The 17,785-nt window shown below is 44.3% G+C and overlaps 6 protein-coding genes across 6 annotated transcripts; 4 read left to right on the top strand and 2 right to left on the bottom strand.

The window, feature by feature from the left end:
* Window positions 1-11: 11 nt before the first annotated feature.
* Window positions 12-3,381, bottom strand: I203_103723 (protein SEY1; the record flags this gene model as incomplete). The annotated part of the gene is made up of 11 exons (XM_019147480.1): window positions 12-252; window positions 337-686; window positions 742-968; window positions 1,050-1,188; window positions 1,291-1,667; window positions 1,736-1,934; window positions 2,032-2,247; window positions 2,314-2,434; window positions 2,495-2,602; window positions 2,722-3,045; window positions 3,134-3,381. 11 exons carry the CDS (start codon window positions 3,379-3,381, stop codon window positions 12-14), a joined length of 2,550 nt encoding a protein of 849 aa, XP_019003145.1.
* Window positions 3,382-3,726: 345 nt separating this feature from the next.
* On the top strand, window positions 3,727-5,254 carry I203_103722 (uncharacterized protein; the record flags this gene model as incomplete). Its single annotated transcript, XM_019147481.1, has 6 exons — window positions 3,727-4,088; window positions 4,164-4,233; window positions 4,302-4,354; window positions 4,422-4,510; window positions 4,578-4,610; window positions 4,686-5,254. 6 exons carry the CDS (start codon window positions 3,727-3,729, stop codon window positions 5,252-5,254), a joined length of 1,176 nt encoding a protein of 391 aa, XP_019003146.1.
* A 439-nt stretch (window positions 5,255-5,693) lies between these two features.
* On the bottom strand, window positions 5,694-9,720 carry I203_103721 (calcium-transporting P-type ATPase, PMR1-type; the record flags this gene model as incomplete). The annotated part of the gene is made up of 11 exons (XM_019147482.1): window positions 5,694-6,002; window positions 6,105-7,247; window positions 7,309-7,583; window positions 7,640-7,801; window positions 7,853-7,997; window positions 8,064-8,137; window positions 8,203-8,477; window positions 8,541-8,569; window positions 8,628-8,680; window positions 8,791-9,043; window positions 9,139-9,720. 11 exons carry the CDS (start codon window positions 9,718-9,720, stop codon window positions 5,694-5,696), a joined length of 3,300 nt encoding a protein of 1,099 aa, XP_019003147.1.
* A 1,418-nt stretch (window positions 9,721-11,138) lies between these two features.
* On the top strand, window positions 11,139-13,093 carry I203_103720 (uncharacterized protein; the record flags this gene model as incomplete). The annotated part of the gene is made up of 8 exons (XM_019147483.1): window positions 11,139-11,334; window positions 11,408-11,507; window positions 11,616-11,957; window positions 12,026-12,146; window positions 12,217-12,390; window positions 12,505-12,634; window positions 12,722-12,863; window positions 12,931-13,093. 8 exons carry the CDS (start codon window positions 11,139-11,141, stop codon window positions 13,091-13,093), a joined length of 1,368 nt encoding a protein of 455 aa, XP_019003148.1.
* Window positions 13,094-14,006: 913 nt separating this feature from the next.
* On the top strand, window positions 14,007-16,354 carry I203_103719 (uncharacterized protein; the record flags this gene model as incomplete). Its single annotated transcript, XM_019147484.1, has 4 exons — window positions 14,007-14,787; window positions 14,856-15,154; window positions 15,215-15,939; window positions 16,030-16,354. 4 exons carry the CDS (start codon window positions 14,007-14,009, stop codon window positions 16,352-16,354), a joined length of 2,130 nt encoding a protein of 709 aa, XP_019003149.1.
* A 397-nt stretch (window positions 16,355-16,751) lies between these two features.
* On the top strand, window positions 16,752-17,683 carry I203_103718 (uncharacterized protein; the record flags this gene model as incomplete). Its single annotated transcript, XM_019147485.1, has 3 exons — window positions 16,752-17,187; window positions 17,367-17,485; window positions 17,561-17,683. The coding sequence occupies 3 exons, from the start codon at window positions 16,752-16,754 to the stop codon at window positions 17,681-17,683; spliced, it is 678 nt and encodes a 225-aa protein (XP_019003150.1).
* Window positions 17,684-17,785: the final 102 nt, after the last annotated feature.

Raw genomic sequence — 17,785 nt, 5'->3', positions numbered from 1 at the left:
TATCACACACATCACTTTTCCACAAATTTCTCTTTCAACAACTCCCCCTTTTCCCTCTCTTCACTCCTCAATCCATCTACCGAAGTATTGTTAGCATTAGCAAGATAAGGAGAATTCAACACTCTTTGAGCTTCAGGTACTTCTTTGAACGCCTCTCTCAATTTATCAGTGGCTATTCGCTTGATTTCGTTGAGGACTGTTCGGGTAACTTGGAGTAATGGTCCGGCGAGACCCAGCTGGAGAATTATGTAGCTACATTCGATTTCGAAATCGGATATGTCAGCTTTGCGCACTTTACTTGCTCGATGTTACTGGAATAAGGTTAAATATACTCACGCTGAAGCACCTAAAACCAGGAGCATTGCGAAATACAAGGGATTGAACAGCACAGCCATAGCTTCGTTCCAACCAAGCACCACCAATATACCATACATCCAAAGCGGCACTTGTGCGACAGAAGAGACCATCGATCGCTTCGCTTCCACATACGCAGCATCGGCTTCTCGCTTGAATCGAGTTTCCAGCGATAACAGTTTCGTCGGTGATAAGAGTACGAATGCGGTTGAAGGGTCGAACGGTATAGGATCTGATTCGATGTCGAATGTGACTTCTGGAGATGGTAGAGAAGGAAGGAGGGATGAAGTGGTAGGTGTAATCTGGGAGAAGACTGGTAACAACTTGAGTGTCTATTCCAAAAGCACATCAGTCATATGTTCACTCATGTTCAACGGTATAGCTCACCTCCTCTTTTGCCTTTGTGAAGGCACTTTCGATATCATCTTCAGGTTTCCACACTCTAGGTACACCAGCCTCGTCATACCTAAACCTCTCTTCAAAGGTCGTTCGTAAAGTCGCCAATATAGTAGCATCGGAAGTCTGTTCCTCCAACTTCCTTCTGAGTGATAACCACGTTCTTGCCCGTAACGATGCAAGTGCACCTTCATTCTCTTCGTCAGAACAGTTGTAACCTGGGAGTAAGGGCGCATATATCAGCTGATGACCTTGGATACTGAAATTCAGCTGAATCTGCAGATGAAAAATGTACCCACTCTTTGCTTTGGAAAGATACGACCCCTCAGCATCTTCACTGACTTCCTTGTACGTCGTCAAGACAGTATCCCACATCTTAGGAGAAGCTTGAGATAAAGCGACTTCGACAGGTTCGAGTAGTTGTCTCTTGACATTTCGCTAAGAACAAACATCAACAGAAAGTCAGCATAATATGTTTAAACTCGAATGATCATGCAGCTTAGGGTCTTGAATTTTATACCGACAGAATCGGAGACTCACCTCAATCGTATTGACCATCTTCTTCGTCTCATCCTTCCTATACCTATCCGCAATATTTTTCAAATCATCTTCCAAAAGTTCCAATTCACTCGTATATTCCCAATCAGTCCCATCTACAACCACCTCTTTGGCACTCGTCAAGAAATTCTGCTTAGCCTGCTGCTGAGCTTGCGTAACGATCTTTGCAAAATCATAATTCACTTCCTTCGTTCCCTTTGATAAGTTCTTGGTGAAGTTGTTCAATTCAATCTTATGTAAATTCTTCAACTGGCCAAGGAACAAGGAAGATAAGTTCGAGTGTAATGATGATAAGAGATCAAGTCGTTTACGCTGATATACTCCGGCATGATACCTTGATGCATCCCTATCGAATTTGCCTGATGAGACGGTCAAAAGGACCAATGTCAGCTAATTCACCAATCAGCCGATTTCTTAGCTGACCTACCTAAAGCGGTATCCAACCAATCTTTCATCAATACACCCAAGCCCTCTACGACTTGACCGGCTTCTATAGGTTTTCTGACCACTTTGGAGCTGGCCAAGAAAGTCTCCGTTGCAGAAGTTGATATCTCGTCGCATCTGAATTGAGCTAGTAACTCTTGTTGAGTAGGGAGATCAAGATCTTTGTTCGTCAAGACTTGTTGCTGCGATACACCAGATGATCAGCATCTCGTGTCACGATAGCGCATGCAGTCACTTGACAGAGCATTGTACTTGGCATGAGGGAGATGGGGTACTCACCCAGATACCCTCCATATAAAAGCCCACACCATCCGCCGGAATTCTCTTATGATAGCTAGGTTGGAATACATAATCGGGCCTCGAACGGTCAGTGAATCGTTTACGAAGCTCTAAAACTTCTTCCTCGAATTTCTCAGGCATGAGGACTTTGTGGGGCAGCGTTGCGAATGATAGGTCGAAATAGGATGAGAGCGTTGCATCAGCGAGGTGTTGTGGCTGGCGAGTATTCAGTTCAGCTGGTGTGTTCAGATCGCATGTATGATAAAGGCTTTAGATACTGACCTTTGACAAGCTAGCCCAGATCTTCTCCATATCCTGAGTCAAAGTCGCCGTCAGATTGCTGACAGGTGTTGAACCGACATGATCCCTGATGACGAAGAGGATCATCGTTTTCTCTTGCGGTCTATCGTATCAGGTGCATGGTCAGCTACATGTCGAGATCAAAATGCCTTCAGTAGCTCACTTTGGTTTTGAGCTATCGCCACCACCTCCGAATAAGCCCAAGTTCACTTCGAATACCGTCTTGAGAAGACCCATGTTGGCTCCATTATATAAACCAATCTGATGTTCCCTACAGTGACGGAACAGTGTCAGCCAGCGGCACATACAGCACATGTTCACGTATGAACCAGTCAAAATGTACATTCAAATGAATGATCTCATAGGAACTCCTGGTGAGTAGAGACTTACCACAAATTAACGATCAATACCTCTGTACTGGCCAAACTGAACAAAGCCGATTTCCTCTCGAAATCCTGATCTTCTCCTCTTTCCCTCCCATCCGTTCCTTCCACATCCATCACAAGGGTATTACCATATGCCGAGGGACACATCCATATCCCTTTGGTAGTCTGCTGTCTTCTCGATTCATCCATCACATCGAAACTCGTTCCGAACAGTCTGTTGAGCAAAGTTGATTTACCGGTTGATTGAGATCCGAATACGGATACTACATCGTAGGCGAATCCTTTATCGAGTAATCCCCATTTAGACAAGTAAGGGGATAACTCATTGCTACATGGCGTAGTGATCATCAAGTTAGCCGACTGCACATGGAATAGCAATAGCAGATATATGAGGTATTTTGGTAAGATGGACATACGTAAATTCCTGATGTTCATTAACAATCTGTAATCTCCCTTCTCCAACATTATTGACCCCATCAGAGGTCTGTTCCTTTTCTTTCTGCGTGGCTACCAATCCATTGTGTGTTGGTGGGGGCGATACCACCGATACCTCCTTGACAGCTTGACGAGCTTCGTCGGTGGTTCGCGGATCGTCCAGTATCCGCTGTAGCTCTGGGGGTGGGTTGGATAGGAGGTCAGATGTAATTTGAGGTGTTTGGTTCATGTTGAGTATAGGTAGCCTATCGTGGGCGTGGGCGGAATAGTAAGATTGGGAAGGTATAAGAAAGCACTCCTTTCAGCTGTCGAATGAGGACTGAATACGGTTGTCAACGTACAACGTCACAGGTAAACCCGGGGTCCAATGCTCCTTGTTTCCTTAATCGAGTAACCCACTTGTGAGGGAGTGGGGTTAGTCACCGCTTGCCGAGTATACAATTGACGCGACTGTGTGAATGAGATTACCCCTCACTTGCATCTTGGTCTTCTCACAACACCCACCTTCACCACCTGCATCTACTGCCAATCAGACAGGACTACCTCATCACCCAAAGCCAAACCACCCCTCACCATGGCTCAATCAGCAGAAGACGAGTTCTCAGATATCGTCAAGATCTCGCCCCCATCATCTTCAGCAAGTCTTCTGTCGTACGACTCAGTTTCAGTGGGTGAGAATAATGACAATCACAATGACAGCGAGATCAAATCCAAGTACATGTCAAGTACGAAAGACGAAACCGATGTCAAGCCAATCATCCCGGTATCACCTTCCAAGCATGTCAACGATAGGAAACCTCCCCATGTCACTTTCGAACCTGTTCCGATCACACCGAGCAAGAAGGAACACAAACAGCCTGTATCAGCGGTAGAAGAGGAAGGAAAACACGGTGTGGTGGAAGATACAGTCAGAAGGGTCAAACAACAATCAGACAAGTGAGTGATCAGCTCTTCGTACAAGGATCCTCCTATAGATCGCCCAAGCTGATTGAATGGTGGTCTTCGTGGTAGACTCCACTCGATCGCTCAGCCCTATGCAGATAAGACGAGATATTTCGCTGAATCGAAGCCCGTTTTATTCGTGAGTGACATCTTATCTACCTTATTTATCACAGTCATCGAACGAATGCTGACTTATGAGTGGGAAAGACATTCATCGCACTTTGGATAGGGTTCAGCGCCATCCCCATGTTGATCTTCCTGTGAGCTGACCATTACTCCTGCATGAGAATACATCAGCTGACATGATTATACTGGTATGGCGATAAGTGGATTCGCTCTCGCTTCTACAGTGTTCATACTCTCTACGGCATTAATTTTTTCAGCTGTAGTAATCTTAGGAGCGATCTTGATGGCCGGTGAGTCGTTCGTTGCGGTGAGACAGTGCTTTTGTATTCACGTCATATCTGATCTGATGGATTGTAGCTGCTACAATAATCGGCACAATCCTCTTTGGCGGTAAGTCGTCCCTATAAGCTTTATGAGCCGATCCGCCAGACTCCCAGCTAATAAGAAATGGTATATTTTATGAAGCTTCGATCCTCACACCTATCTTGTTCCTCACCACATTCCTTTCCTCCTGCACGCTCATCACTCTCCTCTGTCTCTTCCTCATTCATCGACTATACCTCCATATTCAACTATCCACCACCGAAACATCCGAGGGTTATTCCCTGTCTGCTATAGGATCAGGAATCAAATCATGGATGGATGAGACAATCCAACGAATCATCTTATCTCTACCTTTCACTCGCAGCCACAGCGAAAGCGATGAGAGTGCGTGGTTTGAGAGGAATAGTAAGTTGGGTAAAGTGAATGTTGGTAGGAAATGGTCACCCGTCGAACTTGCCAATCATCAACCTACAAGTAAACATTCTCACAATCAAGGAGATCATAAAGTCAAAGATGGTGATGCAAAAGTAACAACAAATAGGGATAGGAATCAAATGGATACGTTGCATGATAACGAATCGATCATCAGTGAAGCCGCTTCTTCCGGCTCGTCAAGTTCTTCTTTGGATACACCTTCGACAGGCTCGAGATCAACTTTCAAAGATATTAAAGACGTACCGGCTTTTGATCGACATCTGACCAAGGAATAGAGGAAAGCTGTAGTTGGGTTGGTCAATTGAGGTGTCAGTGACGATGATAGATTTTCTACATCCGAGCAAAATAGGTGACAGTGTACTATGATTCAATATGATGTTGGTTTAAAGTATGATTTTAGTTGTATTTGATTTAAATGATTCATTCTTTCCTTCCTCCTTTATGCTATATGTACTGAAGATTCACGATGTTTATGGTTTATGTATCTCATGTTCTTATGTCGAAATTGGTCCCCACGTAAGGCGTTTGTTAAGATTGATCCGTAAAATTTTTTGCATGATTCATTCACATTATTTAAACATCTCTTGGCATTACTTTGTCATCCTATGACCATCCTGTATATTCTTCCAATCTGACTTCTATTCCACCTAATAATCTCAAAACACCCTACCACAAGCTTCTTCTCCTTTTCTTCTCCACCTTCTTTGATCTATATTATACCAATCTACCTCCTCCACCTTCAGCAATTAATCCCCTCTCTACGCCTTTTCTTTCATACCATCTCCTCACTTCATGCAAACTAGCACTGGTCACTCCCAAGCCTAACAAAGTGAACAAATCCCTCAGGGATAAAGCTTCAGTCTGGAAAATATGTTGTAAGATCGGTAAATAGATTAATAACAATTGGACGAAGAAAGATATCGATATAGTTAAGAATAACATTTTGTTCTTGAAGATTGTACATGTTAATCCACGATTTTGTAATGCCGATACTAAATCGAGGAAGACGAATCCTGTGAATGTCTATAACAAAAGATATAAGTTCATTAGCTTGAATTTCCAGTCGGACGTAATGTGATTCTCTTCTCAATTGGTCCAGGTCCACCCTTTTGACATCTCACTCACCATAGTCTGATCCCTCTTACTCATACTTCCATCACTTATCTCCCTCAAATAGATATACAGCGTCCCTAGTACAATCATCGTCGCGCTAAATGCTACTCTTCCAATCAACCTCTTCGACAAAATATGATCTCCCTTCTTTCTTGGTGGTCTTCTCATAATTTCTTTATCTACTGGATCTACACCGAGGGCTTGGGCGGGTGGTCCATCCATAAGTATATTGATGAATAGAATCTGCATGGCGTTCAGTGGATTTGCCAATTTGAAGAATGTCGATAATGTAATTAAACTCAACGCAGCGACGGCAGTTGATAGTTGGAAAGAAAGGAAATTTTGTATATTGTAGAAAATCGATTTTCCTTCTTCGACCGCAGGTAGGATGGATGAAAAATCATCATCTACCAATATGACATCGGCAGCTTCTTTCGCCACGTCCGTTCCCGATTTACCCATCGATATACCGATATCAGCCATTTTCAATGCTGGTGAATCGTTGACCCCATCTCCAGTCATGGCTACTACCGCTCCTCGCATCTGCCATGCCTTGACGATAGCCATCTTGTGCCGAGGGGTCGTACGTGCGTAAACCGATATCGAAGGAACTCTCTCGATCAATTCCCTCTCACTCAATTGATCCACTTGTGTTCCCAACATACAACTTGACGCTCCTGCGACGGGATTGATGGGACTTCCAGAAGATGAAGAAGGGTTGACTTTCAGTCCTAGTTGTTTGGCTATTGCCAATGCTGTGGGTTCGGCATCTCCAGTAATCATTACCACCTGAACTCCGGCGTTATGCAAGGCAGATACAGCATGCGAGACTCCCTTTCGAGGTGGATCCATCATAGCTTGGAACCCCACGAAGATCAGATCGTTCCCTTCGCCCTTAGGGAAGCCATAAGCCATAGCGATGACCCTCAGCCCTCTTGCAGATACTTCGTTAGCTCGGTCGAGGATGGTCCTCTGGGTCGCAGAGTCCAAGGAAGGCGTAGAGGAGTCGGTAACGTAGAAATATCGACATTTCGAGAGGACTTGCTCGACCGCTCCTTTAAGGTAGATCATATCGGACCCGGCGTTGAGTGAGCCTGTGACACTCATGATCTTGGTTTCGGAGCTGAAGGGTATTTCAGATTTACGTGTGAAGTTCTGGTAGCATGGACTTATATCAGCTATCAATGACCTTGTTTAGATATACAAGTGAGCTCACTCTTCGTTGATCATCGGCTCCAATGACCGGTAGAACGTTGAGCAGAGCCACTTCGGTAGCTTGGCCAACGTTGATACCTTGTTCATTCTTAAAAGCGTTATTGCATATGCTCCCCACTACAGCGGTCTTCTTCAAAGCTTGAGATCGGGCAAGTTCAGGTTGGTCAGGTCTTTTGGGACCAAACGGAGAAGTCACATTGAGAAGAGGCGAGAGATCGACAAGATCGTCCACAGCATACATGTGCGTAACGGTCATTTCGTTTTTGGTCAGTGTACCTGATATACATTGTAAGCTCAGTCGCCGACCATCAATCAGTCAACATCCAGCTTACCAGTCTTATCAGAACAGATCACACTGACACTACCCAGCGCTTCTACACTAGGTAATTTCTTGACGATGGCTTTCCGTTTAGACATTCTTAGAACACCCAGAGCGAGAGTAACGGTAGTGACGATGGGTAAACCCTCGGGGATCGCAGCGACAGCGAGTGACACTAATTGAAAAATGAGCTTCGAGTCTCATCATAGAATTCGAAGATGCTCACCTCCTATCGTGAACATCTCCAACCAATCTCTGTTTTGCAGTACACCAATGAGGAAGATCACTCCGATCACGCCGAAGGAGAAGAGGGAGAGTCTCTTAGCTAGGTCGTCCATATCAAGTTGTAGTGGGGTTCGTTTCTCTTCGACCTGTGATTGACATTATGACCATCAGCTATACGGAGATGATGACCGTGAACGCGATTGCTGACTCACATCTTGCATCATGGAGAATATAACTCCAAATTCAGTATCTTTGCCTGTCCCAACTACTATACCTGATCCGTGGCCTGTTAAGTACAGCTCATTAGCTATCGAGCTGATCTTCCATATCTACATAGTGAGGAAGACTTACCACTTCTGACGAGCGTACCCATAAAAGCCATACAATGCCTTTCTCCCAAAGCTTTCCCACCACCCTCACCATGCGTATCTTCACCTTCGCCCCTCTCACATATATCGGTGTTCTTCCTTGCTGGTCTAGTCTCTCCTGTCAAAGCTGATTCGTCTATTTCCAAGGATACAGCAGTGATCAATCTGATATCTGCAGGTATACGATCTCCAACTGAGAAATTGACCAGGTCTCCTGGTACAAGTGCGTTGGCCAGCGGAGTGAGGGGATGGCCATTCCTACATTATCGTTCCTGCCGTCAGCAAAAGAGATGCAAGAGGGCTTGTGGGCAATGGACATACCGTATAAGATGACAATAATGAGGTACGAGCTGAAAGCACACACTAGTCAGCTTTTCGGGTGCAAGGAAACCCAATAGTAGAGCTCACCTTGTTCAAAGCTTCTAGAGATTTCTCGGATCGCTGCTCCTGCACGAAGCCGACTGTATATCCCCATACAAATCAGCTATTTCGGCTAACATATAGACGACATCGTATGAGAGAACGAGTGAAAGAGGTAAGGTCGCGGGTATCAGAATCGTATATTACTTACCAGTCAACACAATCCCCACGGCAACTACCACACAAGCTGCATCATCATAATTTCCCATCAATGCACTGACTACACTACTACCAAGTAAGAGCAGTATCAATGGGTTCTCATATACTTGTTTCGCGAACTTGAGGAAGAGTGGATCAGTGGGTGGGAGCTCGAATTCGTTGGGACCGTATCGAGCTAAGAGGGCTGAGAGTGATGATGAGGATAAACCTTGAGTAGGATGAGTGGATAATTGTTGAATGGTTTCCTATATACGCAATTCAGTAATCAGTCTTGTTTCATGACACGTATCGTCGGCTCAGTACGATCCAATTTGGGGAAGATTTTGAGATTTACACTCACATCAATAGTCTTATGAGCGAATATCGCACTTGGAGTTTCCCTCTGTCTTCTCTCCGTCTGTATTCTCTTATCTTCTTCCTCCATCTTCAATTGTTCGTAATCCTTCTTTCCCATAATCCTCTTTCCTACTCCAATCAATCTACCTATAAACCCTTCTTCCTCTTGATCTATGGGTTCCCGGTAATCCAATCCACCATTGGTTAAAGGGAAGTTATGCTGAGACCTGTAAGGCGAGGCAGCATGGACATGCGATGAAGAGTCCCTTCGTAGGGATGAAGTAGGTATTCTAGGTGAATGATGGAATGGAGGGAATCCATCGGTGACTGAAGCCTGTCTTCTGAGAGTAGTCGAATATGCATATCCACCATTATTCGTCACTGTTCCAGTCCCACCGTTATCAATTTTACCAGGTTCATCCACCAATCCACCTAACGTAGGATCATACTCATTACTATTATTGGAATAACCTAATCCGATATTACCATATGAAGCAGAACCTCTCGATATGGTATTAGACGCATTCCTACCTGGAATGCCATACGAGGAAGCCGATGCTCCTCCTCCGGGTGGTGGGAGGGACATGATTCCTGATTTGGGAGATTCAGAACGGGAGGGCGGGGGTGATCTGCGTTTTAGCGAGGAAGATGATTGAGGGCGAAGAATCGAGGCCATATCATGAGTTGGGTGGGGTACGTTTGGCGAGTGAGGATAAAAGGGATCTTGGACTGAGAGAATAAGCAATGCTAAAGTGACTCGATCGTTGGTGGTAAGATGAAAGTATGGGGCATCTACTGTATGTATGGATCTAAAGCATATAGCAGGTCGTAGCAAAGTGATCTTGCTGCTGCGTGTCAGCAGTTAGTGTCAGGTTAATTTGGTGCACGAGGCGCGTCGATGGTGGATTGGGTCCGACTTGAACATGGGTTTGAGGCGGTTACTAACTCGTACCAACTGCCAATCCACATACATCGCTCATCTCTCGACGTCAATGTTATGGGTACAGTCTCAACAACGGACTGGATACATATCCAAGACATGCTCCCAGATTACCGGCCCAGCTAGATATGTACAACATCAACTGTGTCCTTCATCATTCATCCTTCGAGTCGAGAAAATCATGATCAACGCGATCGACGTCCTTCCATTCAACCTTTCCTGGAAATGTAGATTTGTGATTTTATCAACATAATAGCTATCCTTCTGATTTTAGCTAGCATCGAGGTTTATCCTTATGATCCCATCTCCTTGTGTCGTTCTGTGTTATAGCTGGTGAATCCTCGGAGAGTGGATTGAACTTGTTTACCCAAAATACAAAAGGAGACCGTCTAAATGATTTCGCTGTCCAACTGATTTCACAGTAAGTTTACCTTTCTCTTCCAGTTTCACACCGAATGGTAATGCTGGAACCTCACTCGTACATCCGCAATGTATCTGCAACAAAAAGCTGTTCCCTCTTCCCTTCCTAAACGGAATAAGCGTTGATCCGTAAATCCACAGTCCACCACTGAGATATGATGCAGTCCATCAAGAGGGAAGAATCCCATATCTACATAAGACAGGCTTGCTCACAGAAGGCCGTGAGCTTACTTCCCAGCTTATAACTGCCTCGTCTGGATCAGAAGATGTGGAGAAGGGGTTGAGGTAGAGATGAATTCGTATATGAATGTGACATCACTGACTAATGATGAGAGACGCTCTTCATATATGCTGCTCTGATGGTTACCTCACAGTTGCTCTTCGTCCTGTTGCAGCTTGTGTGCTAGTAGTATAGTGCTTAACACACATCAATATCATTCCAGATGATCCCAACGCCGACCTCCACCTCCGGACTCAATTCTGAAACAATTCGTTTCCGACGGAACTCGGTTGACACTGCGCTTTTGTTCGAGATCAAGACGTCTTTACTGTTGACATTGACATCGCAACACACACAATTGACAGAGTTTTGCAACTACATTTCAACCGCATCCGCCAAACAAGAGCTGGCAGCTTGTGCGAGTATGCCACCGCTCACTTCAATATCAGCAAAATCAAACACAAAGACCGACTCATCTCGTGCCCCGAGTGGTCTTATACAACAGGGTGTTAATTCACTTCAAGCTTTGTTATTCGACTGGAAATGGTATTGGCCATTCGTGATTCTACTCCTCATCGGGGAAGCTCTCTTAGGCGTACTGATAATATGGAAGATACCTTGTGAGTAACATCAGCTTCCTTCGCGGCCTTTCGGTGCTTGTTCAGCTGATATTTGTGTCATGGTGTATGAAAGATACCAAAATCGATTGGCCGGCTTATATGCAGCAAGTAGAGATGTTCTTAGATGGTGAGAGGGATTACTCAAAAATTGAAGGAGAGACAGGACCATTAGTGTGAGTACCATCTTATCTTCCCTTCCATGCTGGTCGAAATGCAGTCTCTAGGCTGGTACACGTAGAGGTCTCTGACTGATAATCCCGATTTGTGGATTGTGGATTTAGTTACCCAGCATTACATCTATACATCTACACGTTATTTTACAAATTCCTTCCGTCGATAGAATCCATCCGACCTGCCCAGTACATGTTTCTGGGATTCTACCTTATCACTCTGCTCCTAGTCTCCACTGTATACTACTTATCAGGATCAAACAATGGCAATACCAGAAACAAGCATTATCCTCAAATCTTACTTATCCCTTTATGTCTCTCTAAAAGATTACATTCGATATTCCTCTTAAGGCTATTCAACGATCCTATAGCCATGATGATCTTCTATGGGAGTGTGGTGGCTATGATGAAAGGTGGGAAAACCGGTTGGAGGATTGGGAGTACTTTATATAGGTAAGCTCTGTTCTGCTCATCGACATGTATAGGGTGATAGCTCATTTTAACCAAATAAACTATTTCAGCTTGGCATTGGGCGTAAAAATGAATATTCTACTGTTCTTACCAGGATTACTGGTGGTGCTATTCCAGTACAGGGGAATTTATGGGACGATTGAATCAATCCTGGCAATCACGATCATTCAGGTAAGTCGACTGCCCACTCCAGTTAGAACGACTCCCGCGAAACGTGTACTGATTTGCATATACTTCATAGTTGTTACTACCTGCACCATATTTTCTCTCGTCCACATACCTCTCCAAAGCATATTTCACCTCTGCATTCGACTTCTCACGTCAATTCCTATATGAGTGGACTGTAAATTGGCGTTTTATAGATGAGAAGATGTTTCTGAGCAGGGAAAGAGCGACTTTGCTCTTAGCTGGACATGTGAGTGTATAATCCGAGAATACCGCTCTGCTGCGTGATGCATCGCAAAGGTAGAATGCAGCAATTTTGTGTTGAAATGAGACAGTAAGTTGACTTATATTTCGATGTGAATAGTTGGGTGTGGTCATACTGTTCGCATCTTTCAAGTGGTCACCTATACCTGGAGGTACCTTAACAGTGTTGAAGAATGGTTTGAATCAATGGTCGAGACCTGCCATAGGCACAGGACAATTACCATCTTATCGTGAGTCTTTCAAATTATCCTGGCAAGAATTCTCTACATACCAAGACATAGATCATATAATACTAACATATCTTGGTTGTCAATTAGATATCCCTTTAACACTATTCATATCGAACCTTATAGGAATTTTATTCGCTAGATCATTGCATTATCAATTCCAGTCATGGTACTTCCATCAATTACCATTCTTACTCTATTCAGGTGGAGCATGGAATAGTTTACCCTTGGGGTAAGTTCTTCAATATGTTGATACAGATAGGAAGCTGATGTCAATCGATCTGGATCCTGTTTTGTAGGATCACGATATGGCTGATGATCGAATACGCATGGGAGATCACACCTGCTACACCTCTCTCATCGGGTTTGCTTGTGCTAGGGCATGTCTTGATACTTGGTGGACTGTTCTACAGAAGGAGTGGTGTATCAAATCAGGGCAAGGCAGAGAAGAAGAGTCAGTAGAATATCGCATGATAAACATGCTCGATCGTATGCATCGATTCACCACGACTATAGCCTGTTGCATCGGATACAAAACATACGTATCTACCAATTGACAGGTCACTTCGTATATTAAACAAGTTCTCCCGGGTCAACTATATCCTCCCAGTCCGCGGTACCAGTAGCTTTGTCATGTACTTCAAAAACAAGTGTGAGCTTAGCGTTTATCTACCTTACCTTGTGGCCCTGGAGAGAAGAAAGCTCATCATTTTGGTCTTTCCTTTGTGAGGACACAAGAGGAAGAGAAACCGGAATCATATGAAAAACTTCTCACCCGTTGACATACAGTATGGGTCACAAGTTTCTTTCGAATACTGTATGATGAGCTGATGTCAGCTCCATTTTCTCGTACATTCGATGTTCTTTTCGCAGGAACTATTCGCCTCACAGCTTCTGATTTCTCATAAGTGAGTGAGCAGTCAATATCTGGTCAAATAAGTGATGCATATGATGATGTACAACCAAGCAGTTGGTATGCCCGCTGAAGAACTTACCATGTCAATGGTGTGATGAGGTATCGAACGACGATCGATCTTATTGTGTGTGTGTGAATGTTGTATGTGTGTGGGATTGATCGATCATTTGTTACTGACTACAGTACTCTACTTTTTAACCAACACAGAAACATTTGATTCATCTTTCACATCTTCGTCTTTCACCTCTCCTTCTTCCTCTTCCATCCTTCTCATCCTTTTGGGATGGTACCATCTGGATACATTATATCAGCTTTCCCCAATCTCTTCTCGTCTCCCTCACAGGGATATATACGTTGTATATACACCGTGTCTATACTCGACTCTCACATCAGCTTGGCTGACATTTCAACCTCTTTAGTCCTTTCGACCCACTCGTCGTTCCTAGATTCGTCTCAGGGATGTCCGACCGACCTCTTCATCCTCACGAAAGTACACCTGGTCATTCACCAGATATCGAGATGGCTTCTCCTACCGACCATCCGTCTGGCTTACCTTCTCACCCGTTCACTCCACCCCATCAAAATACGACAGCCTTGTATGGCGGTCAATCACCAGAAATATACACTTCACCTCAACCAGGTGGCGGCTCATCAGCAGGATCATCCAGCGCTCCTCCTCAGGGTACACCATCTAACTTGGGTAAAAGGAACTTCTCCGCTTTGACTCCTCGAGAGTCGGAAGAACACAAACGAATCCTCACCGTCCCAGAGGCTGGCTTAGGTCTAGGATTGGAACTGGGAAATCCTAGTTCTTCTGGTAATAACCCAAGTCCTTCAAGTACAAGTGACATCGACCCACCAGATAGACAAGGTGAAGATGTGGCTTCAAATCTTCTAAATCAACAGATCCATTCTACCAACCCGGAGATAGTCGAAGATGAAAGAGGAAGTTATGCAGCTCCTACAACACCGAATCCAACACCTGCAAGAGGTTCAGAGCAAAGTGGAAGTATGGATATGGATGTAAATGTCGGTGTTGGTCAACCTCCCGCAGAACTAGTCGAAGCGATGACCAGAACAAAAAGGTTACAACGACGTATTCCAACTGATCCCCTTCCGGTCAACTTCAAGCCGGAGGTAGTACCGAGTAACCTCGATCTAACTCCTGATGAATGGAAAAACGTCAGATTCGAATCGATAAAAGCCGATTTCAGGAAGACCTCGTTACCCAAATGGAGAGGTGAGTAGTCTTACCTGCCTTCACGTTTTCGTAATCTAACTGAATTGACATCATCCCTACTTTCGCAGAGCCATCCGGCACCCACAGAGTAATGGCTCCTTCTGGCGACCTGGCATGGGTAGATCCCTTCGCTTCGCCGACTCTCCCTCGACCTTTGATTCCAGAGTTGAGAATCCCACCCGACTTTGGTATAGACGATTTCAACGCCGCTCGAATCGGGCTGAATTTTATGGAGATGTTGGCGGACGACCTGAAATCCGGCGAGATGACCCTATTGGATCTCGATTGGCAGGTACGACGACATGTCTTTCAATGTATCATGATGCAGGAAAGGGGTAAAGCAAGAACCCTATTCCCTACGTCTCTGGTGAGCTTTGTTCTTCTTCTATCCAGTCGCCGAGCTAATTCAGCAATGTATATATAACAGGACCGAACCATTCTACCTGCAAGGCAATTTGAAGGAGTCGATCTGGACGAGACCGCCGCTTACACCTTTCGAAGACCTTTGCAATGGGCCAGACCTCTACTCCACGTCGCCTTTGAGCTCTTAGCCGCTCAATCGAGTTTCAAAGATACCATGAGATTATACGGATTCGAATGTGGTCGAGTATTCCATTGCGATCCTGCGCTAAGCCTCGAGCCGCATATCATCTCGTTGATCACCACTCAACCGCATACTACCGAATTTGGAAATCTATATATTACCGTTTCGGAAATGATCAGTGCAGGTGGAAATTCCGACGTCTATAGAGGGACTTTACATACTTATGCACATGGCGAACAGAAAACGAACATTGACGCGGAAGATAGGGATGTGGTTATCAAGGTGATTTGTCCACAAGCATTCCAGGATGATCCGAGATGGGTTGCGAAGAAAGCGACCACACGAGAAGCGAAACAATCGATGATCAACGAAATCACCATGTACAATAATCATGCGGCTGCGCTTCAAGGCGAAGTCATCCCGCGCTATTATGGATTATGGGAATGGAAGGGTCAATTGAGGAAAAGCGATGTGGGTGACCGTGAAGATATGACTGAAAAGTCCTATCGGGTATTCATAGAGGTGTTGGAAGATGTTGGGATATCGATGAATCAAAGATTCGGTTGGCCAGAGAATACCAATCCGGAATTCATTAGGATCGAACATAAGTGAGTGCCGGTTTTACTATTTTATTTGTGCTGTTCTCGAAACGGAGGATGAGTTGATGCTGACATTTTGCTGAATTTGATCGGGGTAAGAATGGAAATCTTAGCAGCATACGCTCAACTTCACAAGATAAAGATCCACCACGGATTTATTGGACCCGAAGTCATCAGATTCAACCCTAGAATTGGATATCCAAGTATTGATTCTGGAATCCGATTGATCGATTTTACCCATTCGCTCGTGGTCAGGTACTCTAGTCATTGCAGGGACGAGCTCGATCATCTCCAGCTGCTCTACAGAATTACACACGAAGAATTGATGGAGTTTTTCCAGCAAATGAGAGAGAATGGCGAGTCGTTCACTTACATGGATGGAGTTGGTCGACCGGAGTTGGATGAAGATCTGGATATGGCATAGGGTGTGTGCTGTGGTTGATTGTATTCCGTTTTTTAGCAAGCCCTTTTCTTGGGGTATCGTCATGGATATTTGTATCACAATTTCTGTCATTTTGTAGACCCGATAAGATCATTGTAGCTTGGTAATCTGAAAAGCATAAAATATATCAGTCATGTATTGTTGTTACCTGTCAATCCAGTCTCGAGTGTCGAGCGTTTTCATCTAGTTCCGTCGGATACGAAGATGCGAAGATGCGGGGAACGAGCTTCGTCCATCCTCCACCTCGAATTGGAATGAAACTCCTTTCTTTGCTCATTATCATCATCTCACAGACCGTATATCACTCTCCGTCCTCAGCTATCACATTGGCTATTCCAACAGCCATTCCTTAGAAGTCCAAACGTCTTGGAAATACACAATGGCAATAGTCGAAGAGATCCCCTCATCTCCTAATCCTATATCAAACCAATCATCTTCAACTCGTCAACGTAAAAACAAATCCAAAAGTAAAACCAACAAAGAAGATCCCTCTTTGGCAATACCACTTCGTAAACCCTCTTCATCAAGTTCATCAGCCAACACCAAACCTCTAATCGATGTGGACCTACCCGAAAATTCCAGTATATATACCCTAAATCCAGGTGAAACTATCTCACCAGACCACCTATCCAATAATACCACTGAAGAACAAGAACAACAAGAAGAAGATGGGGACGATGAGATATTCAATACTTTGATATTGGTCGTACCATTCACTTTCCTTTATTTGTTATTGGATATATTGGTCCATTTGCAATATAATCATAGACCTGATAAGTCGGATTTGATGAAAGGCTGTATAGTAGCGTTACCTAGTGAGTCTATTCATCCCATTTGTCAAAATCGAATGATAGGATCAAATCAATCAATGTTGATTTGGGTTTTTGTGATATGAATGATAGCTCTTTATATGATAATCATGTATAGTAAGCCTATCTACCTCATCACTCATGTCATCCCGATAGGTGGTAGGTGATAGCTGATGTAAGAATAGCAAACCGACATGCTTCTCATTGGATAACAAACTCGTTCCTCATATCTGCTTCTCTCATAAGTGGATGTAGGTTGATATATTTAGTTAACACGGCTTCATGGAGCGTGGTAACTGCGGAAGTGAGTACAGCTCAGCTCAATATATCGCCTCAGCCCGAGATCTGATTGATTCTTTCCTTTCGACAATACTCGTAGGCCCCTCCGATGGGTACGCTCTGGATACTTACCATCGTGCAATTACCCTTATCTCGAGCGGTGTTGGCCCTGGGTTTGGTAGGAGGTTGGATATGGTGGAAAGGAATGAAATTGATGCCATAGTCAATAGTATCAAGCAAAGATGGATTGCATGCATCTTACATTGTTCTCGAAAGGAAGCCCAAACATTTGAGATCAAGTCAAAGAGCTTGCATCTGATCATAA

This window comes from Kwoniella mangroviensis, assembly GCF_000507465.2.
Source record: "Kwoniella mangroviensis CBS 8507 chromosome 1 map unlocalized Ctg01, whole genome shotgun sequence".
In the NCBI taxonomy this organism is placed as follows: domain Eukaryota; kingdom Fungi; phylum Basidiomycota; class Tremellomycetes; order Tremellales; family Cryptococcaceae; genus Kwoniella; species Kwoniella mangrovensis.
Note: the sequence above shows the minus strand (reverse complement) of the source record. Positions and strands in the feature narration are given on the sequence as shown.